This window comes from Eufriesea mexicana, unplaced genomic scaffold (genome assembly GCF_001483705.2).
Source record: "Eufriesea mexicana isolate 0111107269 unplaced genomic scaffold, ASM148370v2 scaffold38997, whole genome shotgun sequence".
NCBI classification, from domain to species: Eukaryota; Metazoa; Arthropoda; class Insecta; order Hymenoptera; family Apidae; genus Eufriesea; species Eufriesea mexicana.
This window is the reverse complement of record NW_016945246.1, coordinates 199,693-213,112: the sequence shown is the minus strand read 5'-3', so window position 1 is coordinate 213,112 and position 13,420 is coordinate 199,693. Positions and strand designations below refer to the sequence as shown.

Sequence of the window (13,420 nt, the reverse complement as noted above, 5' to 3'; positions counted from 1 at the left end):
ACGCGTTCTTCCGCAGGATGGAATTGGTAATAATTCATGAAGTTCCCGTGCCTACTAGCGCCCGGATCCGTCTTATCTTCTGGCCGTTCCTTACACGGTGATCGTTCCTCGTCCCCCGACATTTTGGAAAATCTGAAACCGGTGAGTCATTGCATAATTCACAATTAAATATCATCGTTTCATATGTGGGTCACTTATGGGTTATATATAGCGGGTTACTTGTACGACAGCGCCAAAAGTAAATGATCCTTTTGGTGCACCGGAGTAGGATAAACATCTTTTTATTTCAACTCCATTTTTTATTGGCAAATGAACACGTCTTACGACTCTCTTGAGCATCTATTTAGTAGAATACAGCAATCGTTGGATAATTGAAGTAAATAGCATGCTTCAGACCGTATTAAGAAACGTGATTTCAAGAAAAAGTTGAAGTTATCACGACATCGTTGCAAGTCCCTAGCCACTTGTCCTTTTGGACTATGATGCATCTGGCTAAACGGGTTGCAAGTATAATTTTAAACAGTCGTATTCCACTTTCTTCAACGAAGGCAAATAACAGTTCCAATTCTATCTTACACACGAAACACGTTTATCTATTTCTCAGATAATCTTAGACATAATTAAACGTGTCTGGATAAGTATTATAAGGCCCATTAAGATATTAGACTCGTTAAGATACGAAATCGACCAGTTCCTGTCCAGGATTTAACAATTTAACATCATCGACTTCTATTGGAACTTCATCTACGGTGGAATGGAATCTATCGTGGAAAGGAGCAACAGGGATGTTTGGTCGGGTCTTTAGATTACGATTTGAGCGCGCGGTGCCGCCGTCTAGACTGCGGTTTCGCAAAACTTCGCGAGCATCGGTTTAAAAACAATGCACAACTAACCGCTAAGCGACTGTGAAAACGCGATAAAGACGTGATAACGAAGAAGGAATGGGGGTCAGAGACGTTGTAAGAGCGGAAGGATCGAGGAGATAATTCGCTGGTGTCCGCGACCCAAATAAATGCAGCCTTCGATCGACGTGCTCGCGCCTCGGCTACGAGGAAGGCCTGAGAAATCGATGATGCATTGTCTTGCCACTTGTGAAGAAACTCACTTTCGTGCTGTTCTTACTTTGGAATATTTTTGCCACGAATTAACCCTCTATCCAGGTAGCTCCAAATACGCGGAGTGTGCGAGAAACGCTACGAAAGTTTGGGAAATTCACCAAACATTTGCTATTACTCATAACACTGGAATATAAATTAATTTGAACGTAGTCTTTGATAAAATTACAAATTTCAGGGAAGTTTTTAATTTTTGAGATTAATTTTAAAGCTACTCTCGACTCTGCTTTGGATTAATTCATTTTTAAGGAAAGTGCTTTAAGTTTTGGGAAAATATTGACTTTCATTATGTATATAATTTTAAAAAGTAATAACGATACAATATTTTTATTTCCCTGAAGGGAGTTTGAATTTTGTCAGTCAGGTGATATGACACGCGTTGGAAAGTTCATGGCGTACTAAAATGACAAAGATATGATATTTTTAAGTCCATTCGTCTCGTAGGTGTACAAAATATATCTTCCTCGAGTACATTTCATACAAGAATAAAATGGTTAAGTATTCGTAGAAGGAACGAATATAAAGTAAAAGTGACTGCAATGTAAAATTAATTAAAATTCAAACAGCATTTGTACCACCCATGCAGGTAATTATTCGGAAACTTAGATTTTATCAGATTTCACTGCGAGGATTTGTAGTATCTATGGCATAAAGTATAATCCACAATCGATGTTGGTATTCCATGTTGTAAACAAAGATTGATGGCTTATAATTATCAACATAACGATCGAATAACCACGCAACGAAGGCAATTAACTAGAATTACACAAAGAAGCTGAGAAGCATAACCTAATAAAACAAGTTTAAAAAAGATCTTAGAAACCTCGTGCTCTTACAAGAATTTTCTTTCAAGAACCATCTTGCTCCCCGAAGATATCCAACATTCGTACCTAATCTCTGTCACGAAACTTAAATCGACAAGTAAAATCGCTCTCACCGTGGCACGTTCGAATTCTGTAGTGCACAAAAGGAATTCCGGAGCTGGCAGTTTCCGGAAATTTAGGATGAGCCAAGGTTGACCATAAAACCCACAAAGATCAGGTAACAGGAGGATCGGGTGGACGAGCAGCACGAGCCTGGTCCTCTCGTCCCATTATTTGTTTCTCTGCCTGGCTGGCAGGCGATGCCATAAGGTAATCAAGAGAGATAGAGGAGGATAAAGCTGGGGGGAAGAGACGAGGAGGGGAGAGAGGCAGGGATGGAATAACTTACAGAGGCAGGTGCTAGGTATATACACGCACCGGTCCAAGAACACAAGGTCCACTCTCCACGGGTCTGCTCGCAGCAATTTCCTCTTTCTTCGACGACGGCAGATGTGCCTGCAAGCCGGTGCAGAGGCACGCAGCACGAGATAACCAGGATTACGAAGGATTCCTTAGAGCAGGCAAGCTGCTAGGGAGTATCGAGTCTCGTGCACAGGCCAAACTTTTTTTCCGCCTGCCAAGACAGACCGCATGAGCCTCTGACTATCGAGCAAGCATTTCACGCGAACACCGGGATAGAGTTTCCAGGGACTAATGAATGGCAAAATGCCTCCTTTCAATACGTGTCGTCGTTCGTGTTCGTGTTTGGCTGATGAGTGAAAGTATCTCGCATACCCGGCGTCGCTTGGGTCTTGCTGCAGGGATGCATTCGTGTTTCTTAGCTGATTCCAGTGAATTATGTGTATGGTAGATGTGGGTATAGGACATGGAACATAATAGTTTTACTTATTCATCCATCGCCTTCCGGCTCGTGGCAACTTTCACAGTCTTTCGTACAAATAGACCTACATCGTGTCACATTAGCTACGTATGTAGCTGACTTGACCTTAGACTTGGCTATACCTTGAATTTCGCTTTGTTGGTTCTTCGACCAGGGTGCACGAGAAGGGGAAAGGAAATTCATTCAGGGAACGGTATTTTTAAATTAATCCTTGTATTACATGTATTAGGGGCGGTAAATTTATTATGAAATTTTATGATCTGTAAAAGAAAGCGTACTTCGATACAATCGAGCCATGCAATATTTATTAATTAAGCAATGTGTTACACCAGTGCAATTTTTTTAGATAAATGCAATATACGACTTCCGCGATTAAGTAGATTAATATCTTTATTCGCAGAGGAGTATGAGTACCTGTCAAATACGATTTACATCAAGACACGAGCAGCCTGGCCAATCGATAAATTTGCAAATTCGCGCGTAAAATACTATCGAACATAGATATAAGTGTCATAATAATTTTTCAAAGATTGATAGCATTGACACCATAATGTCACTCGCTACGAATAAATGGCCATACGATATGCCAAGTCATCGATAGAGCTAGAAACTTCTAGATCATAGACATCTATCCCCGAGTTTCTACTTACCCATCATTGTTATGCAAATATTCGTAATGATGTTGCTCGATCGGTATACCACTTTTTCCATTCGCAAAAAAGTATCGGCGACCGTGACCTTTCTGGCGTTAACAGAGGAAACTTATTACCGACATCTTGCAATATCGGGACGGTGTTGCAAAACTCGAAACCGATTAAACAGATTCTTCTCCGAGGAGTTTCGAAATTCCTTTGTTTCCTCAGGTGAATTTGCGTATGTGGTCACGCAAACGAGTGCAGTCAGATAGGCAAAATCAATATGCAAAGATAATGAGCGTATTAAAAGTGTCAAAGCGAAGATATCGACGATAAAAGGTTATCAGAAGCAAAATCGACCTGGAAAGATACGATGCATCTCGATCGCGAGATAGACCTGGGCTTATATACCGATTTACGATCATACTTATGCGCCAGTTTTAAGTTCAATTTGTATTGGTCTGTATAAAATGCTGTGTACAGATTATTACGACTACTACGAGTAATTAAAATATTTTTATTCTCATTAATAATGGAAAGGTACGGTCGAAGAAAATGTCATGGTACTCACGAGGACGTGCATGTACTATAGTTGTTACTCTCCTCTGTATTTCAAGATCAACGATACTTTTTTACGCGTAATTATGCTTTCAATCGCTTGGAGTTATGGCATTAAGAGACGTAAGACACTATGTCAACAAAATCGTAACATAAATCATCATGATGTCAAGTATTGCATAAAATACTGATTAAGTCAACTATGCGTAATTACGTGATCTTCAAATGGCCTTTAGATCAAAGCTTTAGGCATCATCGATTTCCTCATCCTTTTTATTGAATTATTTTAGCGCATAGGATCGAAACACGAGGACGTAGGGTGTAGGAAGGAAGAATTCCAGATAAACTTGTCAGTTCTCTGTAAAATGATAATCCATGAAAAATGACTTCCTTTTCGAATTATCTAGTGGATTCTAATTAAAATGATTATAATCTGAATTATTTATTTACGTTATATTATACGTTATTTCGCATGGAATAACGCAAGTTGCAATGTCTATTAAGCGTGAATTATTTTTCTTATCACAAATGCGTCGTTGCACATCGCTAAATTCGACTTGAAGTTAGTTGCAACTTGCTGTAATTAGGAATACAAGGTTGATGGAGATAATTTGTCACTCGTATCATTTACATCTGTACATTCAACCTTCTGTAACATCGTGTCACTTGACAGTCACGTGCCTATACAAACGTGATCTTTTAATTTTATTTTACACCTTAATTACGGTGTATACTACTGTACCACTGAACTGTTAACAAACAATATTCTTACACCTTGTAATAATTCATAATTTTTACTCTGACACCCTATCACAAGCTCGTCACGAGCTCATCACAGTAGAATCTTTCAGGTACTATACATTATCACGTTAACAAACTGTCAACAAGCATTCTCCTTACACTTCGTAACAATTAATTTCCAATTTTCATTCCAACATCTCACTCTATCATTTTTCATAGTCATAGTTTGAGGTATAGATTCTCATCAAGCAGTAAATGACTACTTAGGCCAAAGCACAAGGGTAACTTGAAACACAACATGACATGGTTTAGCGCAAAGAGAGCAGAGTTAGGTCAATCCACGTTAATACGATTATCTGATCCTGGTACACGTCTGACCAGGAAAGGGAGACAAAAATATGCAGTGCCTTCCGGTATCACGGTTTCTAAAATTCGCGCTGTTCGCTGGTTATTTAGCTCCATGGCTCCTCCCGTTTATTCTTAGCCCGTATTCCCGGCGTGCTTCCATTTACAGGGACACGTGGCCCGGATGATCGAAGGATACCTTACGAGGGACATGCTGCCGTAACTCACACCGTGTCTCGCATTCTTTCCTCGACTCATCGTTCGACTCGAGGAACTCGTGATACGCGGTGCTAACGAGTCGGAAAATTATTTCGAGTATGTCGAGACCGGGTTAACGCACCCGAACCCATGGCGTATTGGCTACAGTTTCAACTGGATACCTCGCACCAATTAGCTTCTAAATTATGCGACCGCTAGCCGTAAGCATCGTGCAAAACCTGTTACACTTACGAAAGCTGCAAAGTACATAATTTATACCGGTAAATTACTCTCCCCGCCTCTAAGCAGCGCTCCGTTTCATACGCGTGTTAACACACGATCCAGAGGGATTTGGCAATACACCGTAGCCGGCTGCTCGGAGCGATTTGCCAATTCGAACAGAAGTCAAACGCGCTCGTGACATGCCCACTGTACCCGATATTTCCCAATACCCATCCGCTTCGTGCTTATACCCGATTTCAAAGCCGATTTCAAAGCCGATTTCAAAGACCGTTTCAGCGACAGTTTCGTATCACGGATTATTTCAAAGGCGATTTCGAGTCGGGGCGAATTTCAAATCAAAGGTAATTTCAAAGGCAATTTTAGGATGAAGCTGAAACGCGATTGGTTTAGATTCGTGGCACCATTGCTTGGGATTAGTCTTAGTTTTTAGATTACATTGGCAGACGTTAGAGATTGACAGATGTTGGATCGTAGATAGTCTCAAGGATGATTTCAGGACGAGATCGAAACGCGGAGAGTTAGCCTAATCGCATCACGATATTCCTTCGAATAAGTTTGACTCTTAGGTTTTTAGATTCCACTGGCAGACATCGGAAATTGACAAATATTAGATCATAGGCAGTTTTAAAGACGATTTCTAGACGAGATCGAAACTAGGAAAATTAGCCTAATCGCATCGCGATGTTAATCTGTCAGTTGGAATAACTTCGATTCTTGGGTTCCTTCGAAACACACGGAACGAGGCGAGAGATCCGAGTTTAATTGGCAGTTCTGATCGAGGAAGGATCATATTCGTTCACTGGATCGTGGTTCACGCGCGCATGGTGTGCCTTGGCGATGACAGGACGTGTTTTGTCAGGCGAAATTAGACGTAAAAGGAGAGACGACTGCTGGAGGCTAGCTCTCTATTCTTCCGGATCGCGATCTTATCGGTAAATTGTTCGTGTTGCGCGTACGTTGCCATATTTGCTCGTTGCTCGTTACGCGAGATCATTTGGTACAATGGAACGATTTATTGCGGTGTTGGGGTGGTTTTGAAATTTCGTTGAAAGTTCTACGCGATATTCGGGTCACTTGGTAGTATAACAGTAACGTTGGGTTATTGCAAAAGAAACTTCTGTCCAATTTTGTTATAATATTATTATAAAATTCTTTATAATTTCCAATTTCGATTTGGACTTGAATCCTTTGTAATTTGAAAATTATATTCGTCGAAGTATGTGCTATAAATTCCGCGCACTATGATTATTATTATAATTATCGTTTCCTATACCAAGTTTTTAGTATAATAGACATCATGAGGCAAATTTTATTAATTAAATGTCACATCAAATTTGCATGACATTATATAGCGATGGAATATAGTAGTAATGGAAATACAGCAGAAATTTATGGTGTTAACAGGTGTAATAATAATTAATAATAAAATAATAATTAAATAGGTGTTCCTATCTGCAATGACTATAATCCTATGTGTCTATAATGCTTACTATGCTTTGTCTAATCGCGAAAAGCAGTGACGAATCACGGATAGATTTCATTTCGTGGCATAATCAGTGAAATAACCTTCATCGAACAGGTGATCCAGAAACTTCGACCGTGAAGGCGATGTGACGATCATGGTTGATAGATGGCAACTCTCGATACTATTTACGTTTGTCTAATACATCCCGTTTATGCGTATAAAAGACCTTTCGATGATGTCACTATTTAAAAAATATGTTTGAACGAGCAAATTAAACATCCATGTTGGCAAATATAAATATCAAATTTTATTCATCATTTTCGCATAGATTATTCCTTGGTTACCTAATGATAGTTAGAAGGTCGCGATTAGGTAGCCTGAGCGTAAAACAAACTCGTTGACACGATTCTTGCAAAATTTTATTCAACCAGGCTTTTACGATACTTAACATAGAAACGTAAATATTATTAGATAAGAATTTATTTCGATTATATTCATCTGAGAATAAATAGAAATTAAAATACCAGTTTCTTTCGCGTCGGTGAATTTTGTAGAAAACGAGTCCGTTAACAAATTTTTATGATCCACGGTAATGATACTAGTGCACCTGTGTTTCCACTGAGTGCATTTAGATTGAAAGAAACAGATGTAACATACGCGAAATTGGAATTCGATTAGATTATATTTATTAGACCTATTTGCACTTGGTCAATTCCGAAACGGTCGAAGATAGAAACAAATTTCGCGACTACTGGTTCTACATTAATTTCCTGTTTCGCGATATTACAGCGAATGGAAGATAAATCATACGGTGGATACCAATTTTTAGAAATCTCGTATGCAACTGTAACAGCACCTGCTTAAGCGTGAATTGCAATGAAACGCTGGCTTGGATATTTACGTTGGATGTATATGTTCCCTTTTAATTCCACGAGTATTTTATTTCTTAATTTGTAAATACTTTTCATAGGTGAAAGCGCATTAGAGGTTTCAAAATCGGGATTACGTTTCCAAATTATATGTTTTCTATACGTGTAAGGATCTTGATGTACTCGTAAATTCTCTACGAAATAAATTTGAGACGTCTGTATCTGACGTTTCATCAACGATTCACGGATCTACGAGCACGTAAATTTGAAACAGTCGGATTGTTCCAAGATGCGTAACTTCCGGAACGGAAAGCAACAAAGCAGTTACTGTAGCAGGTTTTCAGCTACGGACAACGAACTTAGATACTTAATAGTTCCGATGATAGAGCGCTGTTAGTCATCATTTGGTACCGTCATCTTCGATACCGAAACGTGCAACGTCTGAAACGCATGTTAAAGTATTGCGACACTATTTGGCTTGTGCTCCATGTAGAATCACGTCATTGCACTCAATGACAAAAGCAGCGTAAACAAATGTGTCAGTATAATTGGAACTCGCTAATAAAATTAACGAAATATTTCTGAAATCTCGCAGAGACGGTGCTTAATTCGTTTCTTGGAAATTTTGTGGCAAAGAGTTGCGTTATTTTCGAGATTATTATAATTAGTCTGGGGAAACTAGGGAAATTTAAATTACGAATCTACGTCACGAATTTAAATCGAAGAATATGATTTTCATACTTAGGACATTTTCCACGTTAATCCTTCTCTTTAGGTCAACATTATTATTTACAACAACGATTTTCAAAGCAACGTGTTAATAGCAGAAGCTATATATATTATTCCCCTTGATAAAACAAAGAACAAGAAACAGTTTAGTCACGATGATTACAATAATACATTAGAGAATATTAATGCCAAATTTGATATTTAAATTTAATTTTAACCTTTTCACTCCTGGGTTACGAAGAGAGTAGCAAACGCCTTGTTCCGAATTAATTTAACAAATTTTATTTCTGTTTAAATCCAATAAAAATTTAATCAAAATATAATGTCATGTATTATGAGCGATCAGAAAGAATTTTCTAAGATCTAACAGCTTTGAAATCCATGAACGTTGTATCTCGTTCGCAGTCTGCACGAGTGAAAAGTTTAATTAATCTTCGGATTTTAAAAATTTTGAGAAATACCTGCGATAGTAAAAGAAAGACTTCTTTCGCAAAATCACCCCTCGAATCCGGAGCAATTAAAGCAATCCTAATCAAATCCAAAGGAATGTCTTCTAAAACTTGCGAAGAATTACACGAACACTTCTGAAAAATAATAAAAGAAATAAGATTGAAAAGCTAGATTCACGAGTGCGAATACAATTCCGCGTGCGACAATGGCTTCTTAGAAGAAGGGTAAATATTTCCGTGACACAGAGATACAGCTGGCTCGCGTCTGCAGGAGTGAAATGGTTAATTAATCTTCAAATTTCTAAAATTTTGAGAAATATCTACGACAGTGAAAGAAAGACATGCTTCGCAAAATCACCCTCTTGAATTCTACGCTACTAAAACCACCCTAATTAAATCCAAAGGAACATATCCTAAAGCTCGCGAAGAACTACATGAACAATCGCAAAAAATAAAATAAAAAAAAATAAGATTAAAAAGCGAGATTCACGAGTGCGAATTACAATTCCGCGTGCGACAATGGCGTCCTAGAAGAAGGGTAAATATTTCCGTGGCGCCGAGACACAGCTGGCTCGCTCGATTTCTCCCTTTGATCCTTTTCCATTGCTCTCCTAGAAATACCTCTGAATCTCGTGGAGCTGCCAACCAAGCCAGGTACACCGAAACATTGCCGGAAGTCGGGCGTAAAGCGATCCTCTCGCATCCGGCGCATTGAACGCGCCGCCGCTTTCCGCGCTGGGAAATCCGCTTTTTCCGGATTTTCTATCGAACAAAACGAGCTGGCGATCGACGACGATCTCCGGCCAGCGACAAAGGGAGCGGCGTTTTTAAGCCGCTCGAGATCGAAAGGGAAGGAAGCGACAGAATGCGTGCACACGCTTGTTACCCTCGGAGAGGGTGAGATCCCAACGCTGCGCGTGTTCCAACCCATTTTCCAAGGATTCTCCGCAAACACGACTTCATTCATGTCCGAGTTTCCCCGCTTTTCTCATCTTCTTTCAAGCTTTGCTGTTCCGAATTTGTCGCGGAGATCGGGCCTCCTTCAATCCCTGATCTGGGCTACGGGTCTTTTCAAAAGAACGTTCCCCCGAATTCACGGAAAGGGTGAGATTTCGTTCTACATATTTACTCGCGGAAGTTGTATTTTATCGTCCTCGTTGATTCTGTTCGGAGAAGGTTTGCGAAAATTTGATGGATGGATGGTCTAAACCTTTTCACTCCTGAGTTACGAAGGGAGTAGTAAACGCCCTAACCTGAATTAATTTAACAAATTTTATTTTTATTTAAATCCAATAAAAACTTAATCAAAATATAATATCATGCATTACGAGCGTTCAGAAAGAATTTTTTAAACTCCAACAGCTTTGAAATCCATGGACGTTGTATCACGTCCGCAGTCCGGCTGTCATATTGCAGCGTGACGTCATACAACATCTGCAGGAGTGAAAGGGTTAACCCTTTGCACTCCGAATTATTTTTCATACTTATTTTCTGTTTCCCATTCGGTAAATGAAAATTCTAAAATGTCAAGTACAACTCGATCTAGGTATTCCTAGGAGTTCATGAAAAACTGATGTCACGCTCGACAAGGGAGAGAAAGGGTTAAGAGAAAGGGTGCACCTGATCTACCTATAATTCAGATTTCTTCATATATCTTACTTGTAATTCGAGTGTTGCTGACTTTGGAAATAAAATTTTCGAAATTTTGCATCGCGAAGAGTTAAGTGTTCCAATTTACAACCTCGAACACCATTAAAAAATATTCGAAACACGCATAAATTAAAAGAGGAATGACCAGTAACTAGTACGAAGAGCATAAAATAAAAATAAAAATAAAAATCCTCAACAGGGTTAACAGGAAATAAGCTATAATTAAAGAATTAAAAAATGTAGGCTAATTGTCGTCGCTAATTGTAACTCTGTTCATTCCGTCAAATTGCTTCCGAATTCCCAGCAACCCAGTTCCCTAGATCTTTCAGCTAAATATCCACAGGCGAACGTGTGTATCTCGATCGAAAACGCGTCCTGAGAACCACAGTCGACGGTATTTAAGAGAGACAGCGAGAGGAAGCGTTATTCGCTGAAAATATCGTACGACGTATCGCGCGACTGCGACGGAAGCTCGACTTGTAAGCGACACCGTCATATCCGGAATAAGAGCCGAGGAATTCTAATTCAGCCGAGTCCGGGTATAGTTGAAATCTGTTTGTTCAGCCGCTTCTGCCATCCTCGCGCTCATTGTCAGGCCACTGTATAACACGACGTGTTCCCTTGACGTCGTCAATTACCAGTGGTTATCGGAAACGTGGGAATGTTCTCGTACGATTGCGAGCTCGCCGCTTATCGTTTCCCGGTGACTCGGGCTGCGCCGTAATCTCGCGCAATTTCCCGCGAAATCGATAACGCCGCCATTTTCGAGTTTATTGCCCGGCTACACGGAATCCAAGCCACGAGGCCCGTTGCGATCTACGCGTGCGGATAGAGGGATAGAGGTCGATCTTATAATCCTTGGAATCGAGTTACCAAACGTGCATCCGCTTGGAGATAAAATTTATATTCGTCTCGATGAGATGGGTCTGGCTCGGTGGGCACGGGAAGTCGTTTTCTGTTTATTTGGGGAATTATCGTTTTGGCTAGATGGCGGTGTTAGTCGTGGATTATATTTGAATGAAAAATATATATTTGTTAATATATAATATTATATTTGCACTCCAGAGGCGACTCTCAGTCGTCATTTAATCAAATTTTAAAAATCGTTATTAATTAGTATCTGGAATTTAAAATTGCCCAACGACGCGTGGAATATCGAGATAAAATAATTCTATGTCTTACAATTAATTTGTACTTCTTATTTACCGTTTTGAAAATGTCATCGACTTTATGCCAGAAAGTCTTCGAATTGCTATATTTCTATAACAAAAAGATCGCCGAGTGTAAAGGGTTAAATAATATTGGGTTGTTTGGAAAGTTTGTGCTGAAATTTTAAAGAAAAATTGAAAAGCAGGAGATTGAAATTTTAGTATACCTACCTATATAATTTATTAAATTATATAGGTACCATTTTGTCCCAGGGTAAAAATTATCGATGAAATAAAACTTACTCTGTTTGCACTTTCTCGTTTGCAAAGAAATATTCTCTTATTTGTTCTCTTTTCTTTTATATATCACATAAATATGCACAGTCTATACCTCACTTCCTATGTCATCATTTCCACAGGCGGTGGTATGAGGATATTTTTTCTTGGAAAATTTATCGTTTGAGGTAATTGGTGAAGTTCATTTATTCCCAATTTTGTTTATATGGATATGAATATTTGTTTAATTTAGGTTTACAAGAACCTATCGACGCTTGCAATAATATTAAAAATTTAATATTATTTCGGGAAAATTTTTAAGGAATTTACCAAAAATGCTATAAATTAATTTATATTTTTGGAAGTAATTCATTTAGGACCAATTTTTTAAAACTGGAGTACAATATTGGTATTTTTTCTATCGTGACTATTCAAAATTTTTACCATATCGTGTTATTATAATAACATATTATAATTTATGCTAATCAGGAACATTCGTTTCCATGATAAGTTAATTCTCCGTCAACATTTTTGAACCATAATCTAGATGAAACAGGAAAGGAAATATAATTATTTTTTCGATATTAATAATTTTCAATTTTTAGTACACGTATGGTCGGCCTTCGGAACAAGATAGTCACTAAAACTCATTGCTAATTTATCGTTCACGTTAATGTGTAATATACATTTTTGCTGCAAGTTAATTCCGCTTTTGCCAACTAGAAAGTCTACGATAAGAGTTTATACCACTACGCGCGACACGGGAAAATGAAGAGAAAAAAAGGGAAAGCGGCGAAATTGCATAAATATTATCTTCAATTCCGCTTTTAGAAACATCGATACCGTATCCGGTGCGAGGTATCGCAATGCGAGTAAAACTTCCCGTTTGAAATTTTCATTACCGCCTGTTCCCCGTTTCCAAAGATTTCCATTCCGCACACGTGTCCGCGTTATGAAAGATTTATTAGCCGTTTTGTGTACACATGATGCGAAATGCGGTAACGAGGATGCACTTTAGTGCCGCGGTTTCTAGAACGTTTCCGTTTCCGTGTCAGCGATTCAAATAGAGTTTAGGAGAGCGTTTCTCGTTTAAGAAACGTAGCTGCATCGAGACTTCGTTGCAGATACGTAACGCCATTGCGCTTTCTGTTCTCTCGATTGTTGCGTATGTTGAAACCACCTACGCGATGCTAGACGTGCTCTGTATCCAGTATCGTGAAAGGAAATTGGCTAATTTATTTATAACAATAATTATCAGGTTAAAAATAATTACACAGCAACGACTCGTTGAAACG

At 38.9% G+C, this 13,420-nt stretch overlaps 1 protein-coding gene across 1 annotated transcript in view; it reads right to left on the bottom strand.

Moving 5' to 3' along the window:
- Window positions 1-127, bottom strand: part of LOC108554627 (probable RNA methyltransferase CG11342) — a 2,425-nt gene extending 2,298 nt beyond the window's left edge. The window contains exon 1 of the mRNA XM_017909964.1: window positions 13-127. Within this exon, the coding sequence (XP_017765453.1) occupies window positions 13-122 (110 nt within the window). The 5' untranslated portion in view covers window positions 123-127. The remainder of the gene's footprint in view (window positions 1-12) is intronic.
- Between the last annotated feature and the right edge of the window lie 13,293 nt (window positions 128-13,420).